General features: G+C 40.9%; 1 protein-coding gene across 7 annotated transcripts in view; it reads right to left on the bottom strand.

The window, feature by feature from the left end:
* Positions 1-2,305: 2,305 nt before the first annotated feature.
* ZNF608 (zinc finger protein 608) overlaps positions 2,306-24,438 on the bottom strand; it is a 104,163-nt gene continuing 82,030 nt past the window's right edge. For 6 of the 7 annotated variants that reach the window (XM_039544958.1, XM_039544964.1, XM_039544962.1 and 3 more), the window contains 7 exons: positions 12,503-12,590; positions 9,557-12,008; positions 7,431-7,848; positions 6,716-6,888; positions 5,644-5,797; positions 4,317-4,398; positions 2,306-3,235 (listed from right to left, as the gene is read on the bottom strand). In XM_039544958.1, the coding sequence (XP_039400892.1) occupies positions 3,229-3,235; positions 4,317-4,398; positions 5,644-5,797; positions 6,716-6,888; positions 7,431-7,848; positions 9,557-12,008; positions 12,503-12,590 (3,374 nt within the window). In that variant the 3' untranslated portion in view covers positions 2,306-3,228. Of the gene's footprint in view, positions 3,236-4,312; positions 4,399-5,643; positions 5,798-6,715; positions 6,889-7,430; positions 7,849-9,556; positions 12,009-12,502; positions 12,591-24,438 lie in introns of those variants that run through there. The other variant, XM_039544961.1, reaches the window with a different exon arrangement.

A 24,438-nucleotide genomic window follows, 5' to 3' on the forward strand; every position in this document is an offset into this window, starting at 1 on the left:
TGTTAGACTCACAGGGCTTGGGCTACAGGGCTGTTTCATTGCTGTGTAGACTTCTGGGTCCAGGCTGCAGCCCAGGCTCAGGACCCTGCAAGGTAGGAGAGTCCCAGAGCCTGGGCTCCAGCTTGAGCCCAGAAGTCTACACTGCAATTAAATAGCCCCATAGCCCAAGTCAGCTGGCATGGGCCAGCTTGGGGGGGACTATCTTTGCTGTGTAGACATAGCCTGAGAGATAAAGCCTCTGGTGAGGAGATGGCTTAGCAGGGAGGGCCAGCTTCTCTTGCATTCAGACAGGTTCTGGGCTGGTGAGTGTTTCCTCGACATTATCTCCTCTCTTCATTAATTCTTTGGCGTCTCAGTCTTCACATAGCTGAAGCAGAAATGTATATTGTGCCTGACTGTTGATACTTGGCAGCATGGCCACTTCCTGGCTTTGGAAGATGTCAGCCATGCTGTATTCCTTCTAGTGGTTCACAGTTGCAAAGCATGCAAGATGTTAGTCCTTCAAAGTGTTAAAGCTAAAGGAAGGCCACAGAGAAGGAAGAACAGATTAATCGTCAGTGGAGGGAAAAAATGAATGGCTCTGGCTGCTAGCCTCTCTTATAGCCTAAAGACTGTAATGAAACCATGTAATTAATCATCTTTTAAACAGCTGCTTACCCCATATCAATCAGTGTAATTCATTCTGGTTACTTACGGACACTCATTCTTAAGCCACACTAAATCAGAATCACCAATAGTGTGAATGTATGAGATCTATTTTGCTGTAGAAGCGTTAAAAGCGAAGGCTGCAAATCAATGGCACATTTCAATACAAAACCAATTGAAATTTTAATGTAGAAGTAATAGGACACTTATTTAAGTGGTCAAGAATTCTGTATTTGAAGGACACCTCCCTCCCCAGGGAATACACCCTTTCCCCCCATTTCTCGATTAAGTTAATTTGAACTATGTCAGCACTACAAGCTTTCCACATGTGTTTAGGGCCAGACGATAAGAACAGCCCAGAGATGAATAATGTATAGTAAAATCAATAAACCTTATTACTAGCCACTAAGGGGGCTGATTTTATGTCCATAAAAGTAAAACAATTATAGCAACATTAATGGCAGATTCATCAAAGTAATACTTGAATTTGTTATATGCTTGTCTGTTGGGAATCTTTAATCCACCCTTGTGCATTTAGTATCCACTAAGCAAGAAAAATGGTACCCACTTCATATACAAGCTCTGACCTCTGGTAGTGGCAAGTTGTCATCAGAATAAAGAATGAGAGTTCAAACACCCCTGTATTTGCTGATGAATGTATCAGTGGTACGCAATCAAGGATAAAGTTGACACCCAAAATAACCTGGCTAACCATCAGTTTCTTTCATGCATTAATTGGTGTCCTTTTATTATCATCTTATATGCTATTTACTAAAGTGGAACAAAACTATTGGACAATCATAGAACTGGAAGGGATCTCGAGAGGTCATCTAGTCCAATCCCCTGAACTCGTGGCAGGACTAAGTATTATCTAGACCATTCCTGACAGCTGTTTGTCTAATCTGCTTTTAAAAATCTCCAGTGATGGAGATTCCACAACCTCCCTAGGCAGTTTATTCCAGTGCTTAACCTCTCCGACAGGAAGTTTTTCCTAATGTGCAACCTAAACCTCCCTTGCTGCAGTTTAAGCCCATTGCTTTAAGCCCATTGCTTCTTGTTAATGCAATAACATGTAGAACATGTTCTTGGGTAGTATGGGTAGGAACATTTAAAATAAAGGTGGGCTAGTTCTGTCCACAGGTACACACAATCAACTCCACACAGCGGGGCTGCACAGGTTAAATCCAGGGCAAAGTTTGGCTACTGTTTCTAGTGCACACAGGCAGTCATTTCTCAGCTGAAGGTGTTAGTAGCTTAAGAATCAGAAAGATCACTCATGGGTACTAGGGACCTGATCCAAAGCCTACTGAAGTCAATGGAAAGACCTCCTTTAACTGCAGTTTTGGCTCAGGCCCTATGTGCCCAAAAGGAAGAAGGGGTAAGGTGAAAATGGAACAGGCTGGGCATGGAGGGTGTGGATTCATGCTTCACCTTATTCAAGGATAGCATAGCCGCCAAACTGGTGAGTACTGCCTGGGAACCAAGCCAAAAGTCCTTCTGGGGACACTAGCAGCTGTATGGTGCCTCCAGAGCCTGTCAAACATACCTATTGGTAACTAGGACACAATCTCTCTCTAAGCTGGGCAGAGGAAAGCAAGGTGAGACAGACACCAAAAAGTACAAAAACAACTTTTTTTTTTTAATTCTGATTGCCAAATTATTTAAGGCAGGTATAAAAATGAAAGCATTCAATATACATTTTACATAAAATAAACTAGATTACAGCATAAAACAAGTAACCAGGCAATGGCATTAAAGTCTCTCTTCTAAAACTGGATAATTGTAAACATTAAAAAAAAGACTGCAGGACTATTCAAGTAATAGAACAATCACAGATGTCTTCTGGTATGCAGGCTATTGGGTTATTTGCCATTCAAGATTATCAAAAAAAGACATTTCATTATTCACAGATACTCATTATTTCCCCATTTAAAATCTATACATTATGTACAACACAGTTTTTGTGGTACTGGCAACCCCATGCCTTCCAAATGTATATTTTTCACAATACACAATTACAATGAAACAGTGAGTACAGTAACATTTTACACTGATGCATCTTAACAGGAGCCACCAAATAGACATCTAAATTGTACCAAAGTGTCATCATCACAGTTAGCCTCTCTGAGGGCTTGTGGGCAATATTAGAAGGGTATGCAAGGATCAGGCACACTGATACATCGTATTATTTATTTACAATTAAAAAGCAAAAAGAAAAGAAAAACGGCCTTTTGTGGTTAACATTTTTCTAAACATGACAAATACATTTTTCCTTTATTGTGTGGTTTGCAACTTAGCAGCAGACCCTGTGTGCGAGCCTGGTTACCGATACAAAAAAAGTAAAGAATCTATATATATTTATATATATATATACGCGCATATATATATAGATATATAAAAAAACAGAAGTCTAATTACAGCAACATTTGTTACTCTGTGATAAAATCTGCAATTTACAAAAATGAAATGACTGGTTTTTGCCTGCCATTAAGGCATTTCAAATTAACACCATGGAACTGATGTCTGTAATAAAGCGCTTCCTCATGTGATCCAGTCACATGACAATGTACATTTCCAAACTCCTCATTCTCTAAAAAAAAAAAAAAAAAAAAAAAAAAAAGAGGTTTTAGTATGATATCCTTTTGCAACATTTAACTATGAACTCTTGAAATGCACAAAAACTATGAAACTAAACACATCTAATTAGTATTGCCAACCCTAGCCCCCTGCACCAAATCATGAGATGTTAATAAATTGAGAGGGGGAGAGGAATAGTGTGTCTCTTCTAGTTTCTGAACCTTTAGGGTGCACTTGAGTCACGTGCTCAAGCATTTCTCTGCAACACTGAGTGCTAAAAACTTGCTTTTTATTCAAATGAAAGCTGAGATTCTCATGTAATCACTTGCCTCTGGGGGGCTGCGACTAAGAAAAACAGCATATATCATGGGACTTGTGATAAAATCATGGAAGTTGTTAATTTTACTGCATAAGATTTATTCTGGAGGTGTTGGTGGAGACTCCACTGTTAAGGCAGAGTTGAGCTTTTCTCTTAAGACAGAATTTTTATTATATATAGGATTTTCAGTTCCTTTAGAGGTTGAAAAGTAAATTCCATTTAAAAGCAAGTAAATAGCTGAAAGGCAAATACATTTGATTCCTAGATAACTTTAAAATAATATAATCTTTAATGTACCTTCTGAAAACTTTTATTGGAAATAAAATATATCTGCAAATCAGGAAGCCAGATATACTTGTACTTATACATAACAGCAGAAGTTTACTCAACCTTAGATGGATCTACTCCAAAATTAATCCCTTACTTGCCTTTTATGAAAACATTTTGAATCCTAATTATATACTTCATAACAGATTGTTTTACTTTAATAAGTACCAAGAGTAAAGGATAGTCTCTGAAAATCTCAGACGACAGGCAGTCTATTTCATTGATTAATTATCTACATTATGATTATAATACGAGCGTCAAAGACAAGTGTCTTGTTAGGAAGAATAGAGCTACAATTAACTAAAAAACCCCTACAACCCCTCCCCTCTCAATAAAAGCTGCTGTCTATAGGGATGCAGACCTCCAGTCTTAGAAACCTATAATTTGCTTCCTCCCTCCCTATTAACATGTCTATGTAAGTATAATTCAAGGTTTACAAGATATTTACCTTCTTTGTGCAGGAAACATACCAGATGCAGATGCCTGAGCAGCCACCTGCTGAGTGGCAACAAGGGCAGCAGAGGTCAACCCTGAAGGAAAGAAGAAACAAAAGACTGTGGATATACTTCTGGATTTTATGGTGTTCAGAGAGACAAGTATAGTCGTCAGTGCAAAAACCATAAATAGCAGCCAATCACTTTTTGCAGGATGCATACATCAAATATTTCAGGCAAGAGAGGCAAGACAATTTGCCTGGTCTGATCAATGTGCCTTAATATAATGTACTGAATTCTCCTTAATAGGCATTTTACAAGAAAATATGGCATTCTATCTTATTGTATTTCTTTCCAAGCATTGCACTGCATGGTGCTAAACGGTTTGTATGAATTCCTGAATAGGAAGCTCAGTTGAAATAATGGGTACCAGGAAACAACAAGAATCAAGAGTCACAGTGAATTACAGAAACGAATACTAGCTGCTTGGAATACAATACTTCCATAGTAACTTATTTTTAAATTTCTCCCACTGAATGAGCATAATGCATCCCATAAGACGTATGCAATCACTGAATCAAATTTAGAAATATTTAAGGCTTTTGCATAGGAAAATGACTCTAAGGCACTGAGAGAACACAATAAATTAATGTCATTTTAGCTACAAACTGTCTAGTGTGAACTTCACTGCAGGGGAGGAAATCTTTTAATTCTGCTAGAACAGTGTCAGAAAAGGAAGAAAAACTGGTGTAAATCAAGAGAAAATTAATAATCTTTCATGCATCTCTTCTTGTGGTTCTTTTTCCTTGACAGCAACAATATGTGCTGTATTCACCTAAATAAAAACAGATCATGTGCTGTTTGAGAAGCTGTAGCTGTGACAATCTCAAGGTTGACTGCAGGGTCTCTGCTGTACATAAAATTGGTTCAAAATTAAGACCTTTTCTCTTTGCCATGCTCTCTCCATTGTTTCCACAAGACTAATTATGTAAAAAAGTTTATTTTTTTTACCTCTTTTGGGTCTTTCTAATGTTAATCAGTTAATGTCAGTTTTTATTATGGTTGAAAATACTCATGTGAATGATATCCTAGCTGACAAGTAAAATTTTAATAATTTACTGGCAATCAGTGGTGAGTTCTAAAACGGTATTACTCAAGCATGAAGCTGTAGCTATAGTGTAATTTGGTGTTACCAGCTTAGTCCTTGCTGCGTGTTTTCAAGCTTTCTCCCTAAACTATTTTTTCTGGTTTCTATTAAAATAGCTTCACATCATAATTGCAACATCAATCAAACAACTTTAAAAAGACACGTCGATCCTACAGTAAGAAGCCCCAGCTCACCTTGAAATGGGTCATATTGTCCAGGTATAAGTGGGTAGCCCATTCCAACGTGTGTGTGGTGGTGTGTATGAAGGTGCCGCTGGCTAAAGGGGGAGTGACGATCTCGCTCCCTCTCTGCTTCCCGCTCACGTTCAGCTGTAGATTTTTCCACAGGCTGACAATAAAAAGATAAAATAAATAGTATATAATATTTTTAAAATTGAGAATATCACAACCAATACACTGACTCTGGGTATTTAGCAATGGACATTTAAACATAAAATATTAGACTGATTCTCCAGTACACTGGAGTGGATTTGCTTTGCTCCCCAGAATACTTAGGTGCCCTAAAGCTGGTGTAGCCATACTCTCAGGATAAAGGGATCCTCAGGCATCACATAGCAGCCACAAACCACCTCTTCTCCCACCAAATCTGCGGGGGCGGGGGGATGGCCTAGGCTCCCTTATGCCGGGCTGATTCCTGGCTGCTCTAACAGCCTATTTGAGCTGGTGGCAGCTGGTGTAAATCAGTCCTTGGACTTCTTTCATTTCTTTCATCAGAGAGCTATTTCAAAACTATGTTTAGGGTCAGCAACTTGCTTTCATCAATTAAAACTTTTACTGACTTATCTGAAGGCAAAGTGACACTGTTTACTCTGACATGGAAGTCTCCAAAACAAATGTTAGTAATTTGCTATTTAGAAGATAACAGCTCTGCAGCAAATATATTGAAGGGATATTATCAAATCCCATAGTTCAACTTTTTAATCTCATTATCTGTTTTCAAACAGAAGCTTCTTGGTAAACTGCAATAAAGCATACCATGTCCCGAGAGCTATCTATGAATCTGGATTTCCATATGAATCTACTATTTATATTAGGAAGTATATTAGCAAGAAACCTGTTATACTTGTCACTTCCAGTATATGCCAGGGAAGCACCCAGATTTTAAATTACTTTTGATTTAAATGCTGATATAAAAACCATCTTGAATTCATAGCTTGATTATGCACATTTTTGGATGACATTCTCTGCCCTTTCCCTACCCAACCCCGAATGTGCTGCTGTTCAGAAACAACAGATGAAGCCTTACGGCAGGGGACTTGCTGCGGTACTGGTTGGCATGCTGCTGGAGCAAATCCAGTGCTTTAGATTCAGTGGTTGATTTTGCGTTGATGCTAGGGCTGGTATTGACTTTCTCCGCCTCTTCTCTCCCTGACATCTTCCCATAAACAGGATAATGAAATCCTGGCGAGAGATAGGCCCCTGCAGATAAACAATAAATGCCACGTCAAGTTACTGTTTTTACATTTGGTTATACCAATGTGGGGTGGAGAGATTCCTATACAGGGGATTACATCAAAAATGGATCACGTGACTATAAAATTGTATCTTTGTTCTTCCATTTTTTCAGCTAATTCACCCTGATGAATGGAGGTTATAAAGAGGGTTGAGCTTACAGACATTTCAGACATTTATGGATCCTCTTAAGTGAAAAGAATAGTAACTATAATGGTTCTGACAGTAAGTGCTTAGAATATTTTTATAGTCAATAAACTATCTGTCAGTCTAACAGCAACAGCAGCCTGTCAGGGGTAGTGGAAACTGTAACTGGGAACTCTGACAGTTCATAAAAGGAACATCTTGTATTAAATCAGTTTAATCTGCAGAATTTTCCCTAGCATAAGAACAAGCAAAACAAATGTCATCCGTGAAGCTGCTAACAGCCAATATTAAAATGTAGGTTTTACTGCACTGTTAGTGTGTAAATCTTTACTAGTGTACAATGCCAGTTACAGAACACGTACCAGGATAGCTGTGCATTAGAACAGGAGAGACTGCACGGTATGCAGGATGGTTGGGATCATACATCTGTGGGTAAGGATAAGCGTGCAAGTACTGTATATATGACTGATGCTGACTCATTGGTGAGGAAACGGCCACTCTAGCACCCCGAGAGTCCTTCCAATTTACAGGAGTCTTTCGATCATCATTTTTGATCTTGCTCTCCTCCAGTGACTGGGAATCAGAACGCTTCACCTCTTTCGGTTCCTCTTTAATGCTTGTTAATGAGACAGGGAGGTTGGGTATGGAACCTTCCTTATTAGGTGTTTTTCTAGGGCTGTCTTCTTTTAGTTTTTTCTCCCGATCAAGTTCTTCTGATTTTTGCTGATCAAGGTATTTGGGCTGGTAGACATAATGATGCCATGTTCTTGAATCTGCGTCCTGATATGAGGGAGAAATACATTTTGTTCTAAATGCACATTGTGAAACAAGATAGTTATTGATATTTGTCATACTTTTGTAGATGTCTTTTTTTATAGAAGTGTTAACAATACACCCAGATTATGTATATTGTAGGACAGACATGCTTCTTATAGGTTCACTATACTTTTAAGCTCAAACTCCAGCCAACATTACAATGTAATAGCAATAAACTTCGATCATAATCTGATTGAATTATTTCATCTTATATCCTTTCCCTGCCTTTGACTAGTTTAATCACATATTACATACATATTAGGTGTTAAAATTATGTGATCATACTATATATGTATTTTGATTAATGGCCATAGAGAGATTTTCCCATCTGCGAACTACAACATTGCTAATGTTATGTCAAAGAACTTTGATAACCTGGAATGATAAACCTGAAAAATGGATCTTGCTGGAAAGGTGCTTTCCTTGGCCTTGATCCTGCCAACATTTGTACACTTGAGTAACTCTACGTCCCACTCAGCTGAGTGGGACTGTTCACATGGGTAAAGTTATAAAATCACTGTTCACAGGATTGAGGTCAGGGTTTGAGAAATGTGTGTAGAATATGTCTAACTATTATAAAACTGTTTATAAACATGTTAAAGAGTGGGTATGTGGTTTCTTTACAGGGTTACATAAAACAGCACATCTTTACTGAATAACAAAAGAACATTATTTTTTATGAGATGTACAAGGGCTAATTACTGTTATTTTACTTTAATGGTCAATGTTCACAGCATAAGAAATAGTAATAGGTAAACTGGATTAGCTTTGGTTCAGATACTCATCTGAGTCCATAGAAATCTTCTCCTATCCAGACCTGAACTATCCCACTTTCCTTCTAGTTCCATGACCCTCAGCCTTACTTTGAAAGATGGCTTATTAAGATGAATTCTGGGATTGCCAAATGCCAGTGCATGAGGATATTCAGTGTGGGAGCACTGGATCACAGCAAAGAAAAAGTAACATGTCTTGGCAGGGGTTTGGATTGGAAGGCTGTCTAAGATGTGGGAAGGCCAGGAGGAGCCAGAGTGGTAAAACCATCATTGACTTCAGTGGGGCCAGGATTTTACCCATTGTGTGGGCCCACAGAGGTCAGGAGCTTACTGAGGACAGATAGGGAAGGATGTCCCCTTCACGATTTTGAAAAGGTCGCGCTGGATTAGGATAAAGAGTCGAGCAACAAAGAATCTGCTCGTCCTTCTTTAGTAAATGTCAGCTGTCATTAAAAAACAAAACAAAACCAAAAAAACCCCCAAGCCATTTTTCAAATCTACTTTGTACTTCATTCATAGTGAAAAGTGCTTATTTCTTGAAATTTCACTCTGCTGCACTAAGCAGAATGACTGAAATTTACATTTAAGAGTTTTAATTCTACTTGGTTCTATACGAAAACATGAATTCTGTTTAATTAAGATTCAAAATTTTCTAATTAATTTCTTAAACCTGGATTCTGTCACCTCTACTCATGCTCGGTTTCCCCTCTCTCAAAAGCCCCACTGAAAGCAATAGATCTACACAAGGAATAAGGTACTACTCAACGAAAAAAAGGGTGGCAGAGTTTGGCCCTTTAGGTAAGATAGAAAAATACAACAAAATCGTATCATTAAAACAACAAAATCGTATCATTAAAAATAATTCAAGATTATCCGTGTTCACGTTCCAGTGGCCTCACCTGTTTAAATCTTGTGGTAGGATCTACTCCTGTCTGTTTCATTGAGTCCATAACAGATTTCATTTCCACGGCCTCCTTTATAAGCTGATGGTTTTCCATTTGTTTGGCTTTGAAGCTATCAGACTGAAGCTGCTGCTGGTGATTGGAAAGAATCTGTGATTTGCTTGTCTCTTCAGCTTTGCTGGGGACTGATGACCCTATTTTAGTGTTATTTTTGCTTGTCTCTGGAACTGAAGGAGCCTTTGAGATAGTAGCAGAGGGGATATTTTTCTGCTTGTTGTCATCCTTTCCTAGTTCCTTCAGTGAAGGTTCGCTCTTCCTTTCACAGTCTCTCCCAGTTTGTGCCATTTTCTGCTCTGCCAGTCTCTGGTCCTCATAATATTTTTCATACTGCTGCCTATAGGCAGGGTTAGAGGCCATTAAGGACTTTTGGTCCATGTAAAGCCCATAGGCATATTGTCCATAATAAAGTGACTGGGCAAGTGCAGGATGTCTCTGAGTTATTACTGACTGATGCTGAGGCTGTAAATTAGTGGAATTAGTATCATTTTTCTTGGAATCTGATGGTTCTGTCTTGTCTTTCTTTTCAGCTTCTTCCTCGGCCTCCTTTTTGATCTTCAGTCCCTGTGAGGTACTGCTGTTCCCAGCTGCAGGGGTGCTGACCTGTCCAGAGTGCATGTAACTTGGAGAATAATAAGGATCGTAGCCATGGTAATAGGGAGAATGGGACTCTTTCACTTGTGATGATTGTGCTGTGATTGAAGAATGTCCTTTTACAACACTTTCCTTATTAGAAATAATATCTGAAGGAGAGCTGGCCTTTGACCTCATGTCCTCTGACCGGCTGTCAGAACCACCATCATCCGCAGCATCAGAAATATCAGAGTAAGCTGGGCTGTTGGTTTTAGCAGCTGTACTATCTGCACCATTTTGTGTCAACACATGCAGTGGCGCCAAAGAAGATTGTCCATTCACCAAAGTGCTGCATTCCATTCTGGAGGCACTCCCTATAGAAGGGCTGGGTGCATTGTCTGTGAAAGTGTAAACCTTATCCGCTTCAGCTTTAATACTTGCCATCCTGCTCTCTTGAGACTCTGACAGTCCATTAGCTAACACTTCATTCTTGTTGAGATGGTCCTTTAAAAAATGCCCAGATAAATCTTTCCCAGACCCTTTTGAATCCTCTAGCTTTCCCAGCTTAGAATCCATTTTAGGACTTCCAGTCTCTTTGCTTTCTTTGTCCTTCAGCTTTCTCTTTTCCTTTTTCTTTTTGTCTTTGAGTGATGTGAGAGCTGGGTTTACAGTGCTTGGCTCTCCCATAATTGTGGGCTTTGGTTGAATAGGTTTTAACGGAGGGCTCTTTGGTGTAGCCTGAACAACAGTGGTTGTGAGTGAGGGCAATCCTGGTATTGTCCCTGTAGTGGTGGTTGTAAAGGCTGTAGTGGGTATAGCTATTAATTGGGGAGGAGTAGGAGCTGGAGCTGGGGCAATGGGCCTGGCTGTTTTAAGTTTTGACAGATTTTTATCCACTTTGCAGGTATTGGCTTTTTTGCCCTTGTCTTTATCTCCCACATTTTTCTTGTCTACTAATCCTTCAGCTTCCAGTTTGGGCATTTCAGAGGCCAAACTGCCATCTGCTACTGAGCAATTGTCCAGCGTGGCTGCCATATTAGAAATAACAGGAAGGCTGTTCAATTCACTGTTTGGGCCCTTCTTTTTACCAGAATTCTTGCCAGTTTTAGAACTGATGATTGAAGTTGGGCCATTATTGGTCAACTCCCTTTTCCCCTTGGGTGTCCCAGGGGTATTAAGAGGGCAAGGAGATGTTGGTGCTTTTAGCTGATCAAAACTTGATATACTTGTGCTTGGCTCACTGCATTCAAGTGCCACATTACTTAATGCTTCCTCACAGTCTGAAATTTTATCTTCACTGTCAGGCTCAAACTCCAGTTTGTTTTCTGGATCTAAATGTGCATGAGCCTGGTGGTAACGCAGTCCATTGATGTGCTTGTACTTTTTGTTGCAGTTGGGGTGAGGGCAATCAATCAATACTGGAGAAGAGCACCCTTGGTCCAAAAAAGTAGTCTCAAGTTTCCCCTGTGGGGTAGTTGGAGTGCTTCTAGAATTGGTGCGAATGCGCTTTCCAGATTTATTGTCCTCTGAACTGGAGTTCAAGTCTAGCTCCATTGGAGGTTTATTTTTCCTCTTATTCGTGGATGAAGGGCTGGCTTTGACATCCTCCACTGCACAATTTGGGGGTGTCCTGCGTCCGCTTGAATTAAGGCTGCCTCGCCTCCCCTTCCCATTGGCACCACCCCTGTTCTTATTCTGCAGTCCTCTTGACTCTGTAAAGCTAACATCATTTCCAGGTGCAGCTGCAGCAGACCTTGCTCGCTTTCCTCTTCCCCGACCTCCTCGCATTTCCAGGTCACTTGTTGGCGATTCACAAAACCTAAGTTAAGAAGAGCAGATGTCAGAACAGAGACTAAAACATCACCACCAGACACCATCAGCTATTTCAACCATGAATTGATATTTCAAATATCAGAATGACAAGGCTTCATGTAACAGAATCTGCAATGCTGTTAGAGGAAGGGTGCTCTCTTTCAAATAGGTACATAATGAAAGGAAAAAAAAACATTTGCTTCAGGAATATTACTGAGAAAAAAAGTATTTTTTAGTATCCAAGAAAATATTTTACAATAAACTCAATTTCAATTTAATTCCAGAGATATTTTTTCAGTAACATAACAATTAGAAAATATAAATTGCCAGCTCAACATCTGTATTTTGCAGTGTGTAAGAAAGAATTACTCATTCCTCTTCTGAATGGTTTCAATTATATACAGTTGTTCATTATTAATCTCTGTACAGTTTCTTGCCAAAGATTTTTTTTGGGGGGAGGGGCAAGAGTAGAGAAAAAACAGTCCCAGAATGACTGCCTACCTGGGAGGGGCCCAGTCATGCTTTGTACAATCCAGCAGGGTCCCAACATAAGTCTTGTTCCGCCATGTAACATTTACCACTAGGACACCTGTAGGAGGAAGAGAAACAAAATATTATCACAGTTACAACAACTTAAAAAAAAATAAAATAAAATAAAAAAACCAACAACGAACAGAGCCCCATTCTTATTTGCTTTCAAAAGCTGTGGTCTACACTCTTCCTCTTTTCTGGTTTCAGTGACCTCAAGTTAAAACCCACAGGAAAGAGTGTGTGCGTGCGTGTGTGATCAAGATACAGCTGACAGAAGGAAATGGGTTTTTGCCATGTCCTGCTGTAAAACGGCAACATTCACCTCTTAATTTTGCTATTACTGCACATAATTGCTTTCATTTGGCAGGCAGCCAGCATAAACTGAGCACGTTACCAGTGCTTAAATCAGTAGGTGACTCAGAAGAATGCGCTTTGTTTTCAACAATACTATAGTAGTGATATTATTTATTTGAAATTACCAATATCCAAATCACCACACACACATTTTGTTAGATAGGGAAGACAAATAATAATAATAATTATTATTAAAATAAATGTGCTGTTTCAATGTTAATGTCTTCATCATTTAAAGCTTTGCTTTAAAAATACTTCTGTTAAAATTTAAATAAACTGCACAATAACTGCAGGCTTAAAATTTTGTTTTATCTGAAAAATCAATGTATTATTAAGTATGCACTGTAGGGGCTTCTTTTTAAAAAATTTAATGGAGGGTGTCATTCAAACCCATTCAGATTTCTCTCAAACACTTTTTCACAGAGAGACAATTATAACTACCCCTTTAATTCATTAGATACTGTAGATAAACAGAAGGTAATATTCTGAATCAGTTATCATTTCTCTTTAGAATGCATGCTGAAAAGATTAATTTCACCTAGGCAGAAGAAGAGGCATGGTGCAAAAATGTTAGCAGATTCACAGAAATTCATTCTGAAGAACTAAATATTTAACTAAAACTACACACACGAATCTTATGGTTTGTATTTCTCTACACTCTCCTTGTTCTAGCTAGCGCTAGCTTTCCTACAATGGAAATAATAATGGCACTGTGCCAAATATGTTTCTAGCCTGTCTGCTTGCTTTGTGTTACCAGAGTGATTTCTAATTTTACACTAAAACTATCTCACTCTGCAGCACCAATGTAAAGTAAACATGTAACCCCCAGCTTATTTCCTTAGGGCCCTTTAACAGCAGGAAAGTATTTGAAGTGCTGTTAGCTAAAGTACAAGGGAAGAAGGGATTTCCTTGAAAATTCTCAATAGCAGATTTGAAAATTGCTCCCCATATGGTTTTAAGTTGCTATTATTATAACTTGACAGTAGAATACCATATATTGTGGTAAAATGGTCTAAAGACAAAAAATAAATCAGTCTTCAACCAAGGTTAAAAACAGGCTCCCGGAATATAAAAGATCAGGCTAAAATTCCTATTTAGACAATCAGTTAAATAATTTTTTTTATCATCTATGCTTTGATAGTAACAAAATGGAATAGCTGGGGACATATATTTTATCCCGACCCCCTTAAAATAGAAAAGAAACAAACACTTGACAAAGCTATTGGGGGGTGGGGAAGTGATGTTTTTCTCATCATTTGCTCTCTAGGGCATCGTGTGTGGTGTCAGAGACCTTTCCAGCTGCTTAAAATTCTTCAGCATGTCAGCTATATTTACAGCACTGGAATATATTTGTATTGCCAGAAGGTTACTGCATTTTAGCTTTAGATGCAATAGGCTGAATCACTGTGTTTCAAAGTCTCTGATGTAGCACAAATGTATAATTAAAATTGCTTGAAAGGAAACATGAAAGAAACAACAAACCCTCCATTCTTAGAGTAATAAAATTAAAACCAGGAAAAGTCTGCACAGACACTTAACATTTGTCTGCAGTGAAAGGCTTTTGTTATTGCATTCCCCTAAGGGTTTCACGTTTCCAGCAAAAGCAGGCTTTGGATTGGCCAGCTCCTGCTGCGAACATTACTATCTGATTGGCTGGGCTGAGTACTGCAGCACAGACCACAAAAAGCAAGTGCCTCAGATAAATGAGCTTCAAAGGGGAAAAATGATGCAACACCACAGAACAGAGCAGTGAGTAAGTGAGAGGGTGACTGAGTGAGTGAGAGCGACTGTATATGCAGAAACTGTTTTATCGGGCAGGAATAATCCCAACAATGAGAGAGGCTTGCCTAATGCTTCTTGACTCTGTAAATCAAACACTGGTTTGTTTGCACTAACTAGGCTTGTCAATGTGACGAAAGGTTACTGTCAGCTAAACTGCATTGTGTTTATACACTGAGACTCATGTCACTGAACTGTTCAAGATCGCATTCAAACCTATTCAAAACTGTAAGAACTGAATTTGCTCACAGGAAAACAGGATTAAGAACAGGTTTATTTAAAAAAGAAGTAATTAATCATTAATCATCTGTGGCGCTGTTTAAGGCAGGGCAACATTCTATAAATAATAGCCTAAATGACGCTGATACCTCCAAATAGTAAACCATTCCAATCTGGTATCATTTATAGAAGCTTTAGTTGAGTGGTCAATAAAACCAGAGTAGTAGTGTACTGTGACTGATAAAAACAAATAAATGAAGTAGTTTCATCTTGAAGAAGGGGGGGGGGGGGGGAAGAGAGTAGTTCTACCCTTTGAGAAATCTCATCCATCTACAATGGTCCTCTGCATGAGAGCTTTATAGTTGCAGACTGATATTCCTCTATAAAAATATCTATTCATAACTGTATGTCTGTAAAAACAGACCAAACATATCCAGAGTTGCTTGCATATAAATCCCTGTGTGGATTGCTCTCATATAGGGAAGTGTACATTCAGACCACATATGCCACTAGAGCCAAATGAGAATAGCAAGTTTTGGCTTTGGGAAAATAAATGGTATAGCATTTTACTCAAGTGCTGAAATCACTTAATGTGTTGTGATCCCTGGACCTACTCAAGTGAATGGGCAAAAACTTAAAAGAAGGAAGAAAGTGCCAGTGAAGACACATGATGAAAATTAATGATTTTCACTGGAAATTTGGTTTCTGCAAACTAGAAGCTCCAAACTAAATGTCAACTCTAAATTTCTGAACCATGGGGATACATTAAAATACTATTTCAGTGGTAATGTTAATGCTTTCATCTAATTTTGTTCTAATGACCATAACCGTGAGAGTGGAAATCAGATCTTTCCCATCTTTAAAATTCTATTATGATATCTAGCCCATCTCTCTCTGCTACTACAGAATTGTTCCCTAAAGTACATTTTCAGTATGTTGTCCAGTCTTGTTCTAAATGTACAAAGCAACTGGGCTTCTACGTCTTCTCTTGGGAGATTATGCCAAAGCATTAGAACTCTCTCTGTATTTTCCTCATATTCTGTCTAAATTTAACCTTAGTTAAATTCATTTTGTTACTTCTTGGTAAAACCACATGGATCATCCTAAATGATTCTTCTTCCTCTTTTATCAGAGGGGTAGCCATGTTAGTCTGGATCTGTAAAAAGCAACGAAGAGTCCTGTGGCAATCTGTTAGTCTTTAAGATGCCACAGGATTCTTTGTTGCTTTTCTCCCTCTTTGGTGTTTATATACTTGTATACCATTATATTTCCCTGTACTTAATAATGTTAAATATATGTAGTTTTTATATTGTGTATATATAGAGTATATGTATGTTACATTTAAAAAAAAAAAAGAAAAAGCACAGAGACAGGCATCAGAAGTAGGCACAAGCACAGAATAATTGAAATCAATAAGTAATTCAATAATTCTTAGAAGACATTCAAATGACCTTCCAGTATAAGAAAGTCAATACTGTATATTTAAAATAATAATGTGTCAACCAAATAGGAGTAAGTTCTTTCTTTATAAATCAGTTCTACTAACATCCTACTCATTTTTGTTGGTCATTTCTAAGGCATCAATCCTTAACTTTAAGCATGTGTCTAGTCCCACTTCAATGGGACTGCTCACATGCTTAACTTAACGATGTGCTTATGTTTTTTTGCTGGAATTGGGTTTAAACTTCCTTTTAATTTGCCAATATATTTTTGGTAACAACATGCCCAGAATAAAACAGAATGATCTAGGTCACCTCAGAGACACATCTGTAAAAAGGAAACCTTCGCTCTCTACTCTTTAAGAAAAGTATGGAAGAGGATGAATTCTCATTCCTTCATGTACAGAATACAGAATCTCTTTAGCCACAGGGAAGTCCTCTAAGAATGTGCAGTGAAGGAAGCACTTTTAATCAACTAAAATTATAACAGACATGGTTTGAGTGAACAGATGCAACATGGGATTTTAGGAATGCCTCATAAGGAGACATACAACTGGAAGGCCCACTGCAGCAAAGCTCTGGAAGATGAAAATGGATGTGATCAAAACACTGGATAGCTAGAAAAAAAATGACTTGTTGAATCTAGTTAAGATGTAGTATAATTGGCTCCTTTAGTCCAAATCTTTATCCTGGCACACAACTCAAGTAACAGAGCTACATAACCGGGAATTCACTGGGGACTGAGGGGGAAGGGATCTTCTTGCCAGGTTTCAGAAGCATTACATGGCCAGTAACCTCTAATCTTGCTGTATCTGAATCCACATGGAGTGTACCTGCAGATCCACTGGCCCTTCCTTTACCTCACCCACAAAACTCCCCCGTATGCTGAGAGCCCATGTGCTGTAGTGGTTACAGACTCTTGTGTGGTTCTTCACATCCTGACAGATGCTTCTTCCTGTTCAGAAGAAACTCAATTGACCGAGATGGCGGGGGGGCTCTGCATTTTAATTTAATTTTAAATGAAGCTTCTTAAACATTTAAAAAACCTTATTTACTTTACATACAACAATAGTTTAGTTATATATTATAGACCAATAGAAAAAGACCTTCTAAAAATGTTAAAATGTATTACTGGCACACAAAAGCTTAAATTAGGCTATGGCTACACTTGCACTTCAAAGCGCGCGGCAGCGCTTTGAAGTGCTAAGTGTAGTCAAAGCGGCAGCGCTGGGAGAGAGCTCTCCCAGCGCTGTCCGTACTCCACCTCCCTGTGGGGAATAACGTACAGCGCTGGGAGCCGTGCTCCCAGCGCTGGGGCTTTGACCTCACTGGCGCTTTGCAGCGCCGCAATTTGCAGCGCTGGAGAGGGTGTGTTTTCACACCCTGCTGCAGCGCTGCAAATTTGCAAGTGTAGCCATGGCCTTAGAGTGAAAAAAATGAAGACTCAGCACACCACTTCTGAAAGGTTGCTGACCTCTGCACTAGAGTAATCATACAGCCTTTTGTTTTCCTTGTTTAGCAGCCTTAGATCTAAAATAGGCCTCAGAGCGCTCCTCCCCTCTCCCCCCCCACACACGCTTTGCCTTCAGAATTAGGAAGTAATGGGAATAAAATCCCTTCTATTGAATGACATGGGAGCTTTTTGTATGGCCCCCATGAGGAGGCGAGACCGGACCTCCTGATGTAGGATGCTTTCATGAGAGTGATCCCTGAAGACAGGGAAGGAGGTAGAAAGGGGGGACAGAAGGGTGTATTCCAGTTCCACCGTGCTTAAGACTTACTGACCCGTGGCAATGCGGGTCAGAACAATTAGGAAGTGAGATAGACAATTGGCAAAAATTGGGGTGGTAAGAGATGGTTCTCTGGTGAGTGGTAGACTGCTCTCAATCAACAGGTCAAAATGCTTGTTTAGAGAGGACCCAGCTTGCCTAGAAGAACTGGTAGCTGCAGAAGAGGAGGATGCCTCTTGTAACTTCTGCTCCTTTTTTTGAACAGGTCTTGGGAATGCGCCATGAAGGACTGAAACCATTGGGACTGCTGTGAGAGGAACAGCTTTCTTTTTGTCGCTGGTGTATAGATCTCCAGAGATCTAAGGGTCTCCCTTGAATCCTTAAGACTATGAAGCCTCTCGTTGGTCTTATTGGAAAAGAGAAAGGGACCTTCAAATGGGAGGGCTTGGATGGTTTGTTGCTCCTGTGGGGGAAGACCTGATGATTGCAGCCAAGATGAACATCACATAATGATGGAGAAAGCCATAGCTCGAGCCACAGAGTCCCCTGCATCCAGGCTTGCTTGCAATGATGTTTTGGAAATTAATTTCCCCATCTCCCCCATAGCACTGAACTCCTGCTTTGCCTCATCGAGGCCTCCTTGTCTTTGAACTTCACAATACTATCCCACAAGCTGAAATCGTAGAGACCCAGCAGAGCCTCTGGGTTCATGATCCTCAACTATAAAATTCCTCTGGAATAAAGCTTTCCGCTTTATCAAATGGGTCTCCCTTGTTTGTTTACACAGACCATTGCTGCCATTGTCTATGAATACCAACAAATTTTGCCCCTTGATATGCAGAAGGAACTCCACTCAAGCTAAACAGATGGTTCAGTGCTCCCTTGATATTTATATGGAGACAGAGATCCTGAGGCAACCAAGGTCTAGCTTTTTTGCTTCTTTTCTTTTCAGGGTAGAGGCCTGATATCTCCACCAGCAGCAGCAGCAGCAACTACCAGGGACCCTGGATGATGTTGGTTATAGAAGTGCTCAAATCCCTTTTCCATCCTTTTAGCAGTGGGAGGCAGGGAAGATGGGGGTGGGGGATAGCTCAGTGGTTTGAACATTGGCCTGCTAAACCCAGGGTTGTGAGTTCAATCCTTGAGGGGGCCACATACAGATCTGGGGCAAAAATCAGTACTTGGTCCTGCTAGTGAAGGCAGGGGGCTAGACTCAATGACCTTTCAAGGTCCCTTCCAGTTCTAGGAGATTGGTATATTTCCAATTTGGGGGGGGGGGAGGTTCACCATAAAACCTTGACAGGTTCCAGCTTAGCCTCATTAATAGGGATGGCTACCCTAAACAGTCCTGCAGAAGCTAAAATGTCCATGGCACTGAATGACCTTTGCTGCACCTCATATGGGTGGAAATACAGAGCAGCAGCCACTTCCTCAACAAGTCTTGATGAGCTCTGAAATCATTAGGAGGAGGAAAAGCAGACTCAGTCACTACCACCTCATCAGGCCGTGAAAAAGAAGAGGTTAAGGGTTGTTGAAGAGGTCCCTACTTCAGTTCCTCCACAGGAGCGTCCCGAGAACACGGTTCCCACTGTCCGACACCAGTCCTGGGGGAAGGAAGATGGTGACCTTGCTGCAGATGATCCCTGCGTCTAGCCAATATTGAAGGGTGGAAAGGGAGCAGAGAGGGTCTAGAACAGAGGTGGGGAAACTACGGCCCATGGGCCACATCCAGCCCACGGAACCGTCTTGCCTGGGCCTGGAGCGCCTGGGCCGGGGAGGCTACCCTTGGCCCCTCCCCTGTTATCCCCCTTCCCCTGCAGCCTCAGGTTGCTGTGCCACCAGTGCTCTGGGCAGCAGGGCTGTGAGCTCGTGCCGGGCAGCCGGGCTGCGAGAGTTGCTGGAAGTAGTGTATTAAATTGCTCCCCGTAGGAATGTGCTACTTACGGAGCACCAGGACTGGCAGCCGTAAGTAGTACATTCCTATGGGGATCAATTTAATACACTACACCTGGGTAGGGAAGGCCGTGCCTCCCCAAAAAAGCCTGGCCCCTGCCCCTTATCTGCCCCCTCCCACTTCCCGCTCCGACTGCCCCCCTCAGAACCCCTGAACCATCCAACCCCCCTGGCTCCTTGTCTTGACTGCCCCCTCCTGGGACCCCCCCCACTCCTAACCGCCCTCCCAGGACCCCATTCCCTATCCAACCCCCCCTGCTCCCTGTCCCCTGACTGCCCCGACCCCTATCCACACCCCTGCTCCTGACAGGCCCCCTGGGACTCCCATGCCTATCCAACTGCCCAACTGCCTCCCCCGAAACCCCCTGCCCCTTATCCAAACCACCCCTGCTCCCCACCCCCTTACCATGCCACTCAGAGCACCAGGACTGGCAGCCGTAAGTAAGTAGCACATTCCTACGGGCAGCAATTTAATACACTACACCAGCCCTCCATACAGTTTCAGAACCCTGATGTGGCCCTCAGGTCAAAAAGTTTGCCCACCTCTACTCTAGAATGTGGATGGAAGCCCAAAGGGGACCAAAAGAGCCACTGATACAGAGGCAGGACCCAGCTCCGTGCAAGCCATTGGCCCATACAGTGCTAAGGCTGGTACCACAATGGGCAGGCACCCTACTGGGGCTGCTGGGTATGCTCAGGTCGAGACTCATATGACCTGACCTTAGAGTCTGATAAGGAGTCCGCTTTCTCAGATCTCAGTGGAGCTGACCCCATCAGTACCGGGGAGACCAGCTCTGAGGCTGGAGATGGGGGTACGAACAAAATAATTGCTGGCTTCCCTCTAAATGGAATCCTACGTAGAGGAGCTACTACTGTAGAAGCCACTGGTACCAAACAGTGCTCTGGGGCTGGAGCTGGGACTGCAGAAGCATAGGTTTCCAATCCCAGTAACGGGTGAGATTCCTGAACAGCAGGGGAAGCTGGCATTGACAGGTTACGCAACTCTCTAGCTACCACAAAAGTCTTAGGTGTAGACGGCACCGGAAAGGGCTCCTGAGTCTGCAGTTCTGAAAGATATGCCAGTCCTTTCGGGATTGATCTCAATGGACAATTATGGTGCTCCAGATTCAGCAATCCCTCCTGGCTTATGGACTGTGTCAGGGGGTGACTCTTCTTTGAGCGCACCTCTGAGTCCTTGCCTCCGCTTAGTGCCTTCACTGTAGAGTTTGAAGTCTGCGGTACAGAGTCTTTGGGAGATTTATATGTCTTTTCTTAGGTACCGGCACAAGGATCTGCCTGTGGACTCAGAAAAGGGGGAGCACTCCTACTGATTCAGATGTTCTCAGTACCCATTCTGAACAGGAAGGTTCTGGCATCAGGTGAAGTGCAGACTTCCATAGCAAGTACTTGAGTCTGGCAGCCCTGTCCTTTTTTTATTGGGGTTTGAACCCCCTAAAAATGTGACATTTGTCACTCACATGTGCCTAGGGTGACCAGATGTCCCGATTTTATAGGGAAAGTCCCGATTTTTGGGTCTTTTTTTAAATATAGGCTTCTATTCCCCCCCTCGGTCCAGATTTTTCACACTTGCTGTCTGGTCACCCTACATATGCCTCTCACAGACACTCAAGGCAGCTGGGGTGTGGGTCGCTCACTGGCATAAATTTATTACATGACTGACAGGCCTTGAAGCCAGGAGAATAAGGCATTAGTCTGGTACAGAGCCCGGTATCCAACCAGGAACCCCACTCTAGAAAATTACTACTCTAAACTTATTCTTATCTCTAAATATAGACAAACACACTATACTAGACTACATACTATAAACAGTACTAGAGGGAAGCTTTACAGACACAAAGATCAGTGCTCCAACAATCATCACTGGCAGTAGGTAGGAACTGAGGTGGGTCAGGAGCAGCATGGCCCTTCATGCCTAGGCACTCATACTACCCCATCAGGTACTGCTTAGGGGAAAATGTCTGATAAATGTGCACAAGGCAGGTGAGCACACACCTTCAGTGGAATGGACGTGCAATCACTCAAAGAAGAGGGATTATTTTTTCTATTCATTATACTACCCCTCTTCAGCCCATTTCTTTAGCATTATTTCAACAGGAGGCACAACAGGAAAATATTTTGAGGAAACCAAGGGTACCATGCTATCTGCACATTGTTATTCCTTCCATGGGAAGGACAAAACTGCTCGAAAATACCAAGGGAAAATTAGTGCTCTATTCAAGGAGGGAGAAAAACTCAGACATTTATAGTGCAATTTTATCACAAAATATTTAGATTATAAATAGATTATTCTCTTTTCAGGGAACTTGTCCTTTAAAAGTACTTAGTTGTAAAGTGCCTAGCACATTTTTGATGCAGTCGTACCAAAAATAATAATAAATATGATTAGGTTAAATAAAAATACCCCTTCCAACCTAGGCTACGTCTACACTACCCGCCGTATCGGCGGGTAGCGATCGATTTTTCAGGGATCGATATATCGCGTCTCATCTAGTCGCGATATATCGATCCCCGAACGCGCTTCTATCGATTCCGGAACTCCACCGCCCCGAACGGCGGTGGCGTCGTCGATATGGAGAGCCCCGGACATCGATCCCGCGCCGTGAGGACGGGTAAGTTATCGATATAAGATACTTCAACTTCAGCTACGTTATTCACGTAGCTGAAGTTGCGTATCTTATATCGATTTTTCCCCTTAGTGTAGACCAGCCCCTAGTGTAGGTGGACTACTAATTCCATGTTGGTTTAAGTATTAGGGTTTGAGCACAGTTTATAAAGGTATGTATGTAATAGCAAACAACATAACCCCAAAATAGGAGCATACATTCCCTTTACAAGTTGGATATATTATTCTATTTTCAAGGTAACAAAGGCATTCACAATTAGGATACTTCTGTAACAAGCAATATGCTGGTCACCAAGCAGCGTCAAGCACACAGAAATCAAAACAGCCAAGTGTAAGGAACAATCTTTTTCAATATTTCAGACGTTGACACTCCTGCTGCTGTAGATTTCTTTTTTTATTGCAAAGTGGACACAAATAACCAGTTCTCCAAGAAAGAAAGAAAGTGTATTACACCTTTAGATTCTCAAAAACAGTCCAATAGAATGAGACAGGATCATATTACCTAAGCTGGTCAATATTTTTTTGCGCCAACATCCATTGAGCAGTTAGTCAATAGCTCAGACAAGGTCTTACAAATAGGCCTTAAAGTAAGTGTAAGAGATGCCAAAGAATAGTTAGGGGCTCTCCCAAAGACCAATGAAGTCTATGGAATCCTTTTCATTGATTTCAGGGGGCTCTGGATCAGGCCCTTAGCAGTGGCACAAGATCCTATATGAGAGACATTTATCCTTATTTCAAATTTGTTGCATCATTCTGAGGGCTTTTCATTGCTCTTCAGCTTCACAGTCACATTATAGGAAGTGATACTTATGGCAAAAATAAAGCTAAACCAGCTGTGAAAACAGAATATCCATAAATATCCCCAAGGACACAACAAGGTGTTCCCAACAATATTTTGGGATAGTATTACTCAGTTTAGTGCATATGAAGGGTAGAAACTGTAAGCATGTACTGGAGTTTTGTTATTTATGAAAGTATGACATGAAAAGTTAAAATGTAAAATACAGTCACTTCATCAGCAAGTATAAGGAAGAAGTATTTTGTATGTTTTCATGATGTGGTGAACCCACTCTTATTTTCCTTCCTTCTTTTCACTCATTGGATACCAAATAGCAGGCCTGAAATTCATTGGCTACTGAATATAAATCTAGATAATAACGTATGTAACACAATTTTGGTGGGGGAAAAGTCTATATTATTTCAGCAGTGATTTAAAAACAAAAATCAGTAAAAGTAAATATCATAGCAGTGCTATATATGCTAAGCATTACAATACATATAACACTAAATTCTCTTAGTGTTAACTACACTGTATACAACTTAGGAGACCGGTTGTAACATTAGTAAAAGAGAGAAAGCATAAATACTGTCTCCACTGTTCCACACAAGGATCTCAACTGAGCACTGGGGATCGCCAAGGTAATGGTGGCAGGAAGGAGGGAGTAATTCTTCTCCCCCAGACTGTAGATTAGGAATGGGGCCACCTCAAGCCTAATACTCGGAGTAGCTTCAGAAACCCTTGCAGTCACCCCAACAGCCCTGCAGCGGAAAGGACTAGACCAGGGGTAGGCAACCTATGGCCGAAGGCGGCACACGAGCTGATTTTCAGTGGCACTCACACTGCCCGGGGCCTGGCCACTGGTCCAAGGGGGGCTCTGCATTTTAATTTAATTTTAAATGAAGCTTCTTAAACATTTTAAAAACCTTATTTACTTTACAAACAACAATAGTTTAATTATATATTATAGACTTATAGAAAGAGACCTTCTAAAACGTTAACATGTATTA

This window comes from Mauremys reevesii, linkage group 6 (genome assembly GCF_016161935.1).
Source record: "Mauremys reevesii isolate NIE-2019 linkage group 6, ASM1616193v1, whole genome shotgun sequence".
NCBI lineage: Eukaryota > Metazoa > Chordata > Testudines > Geoemydidae > Mauremys > Mauremys reevesii.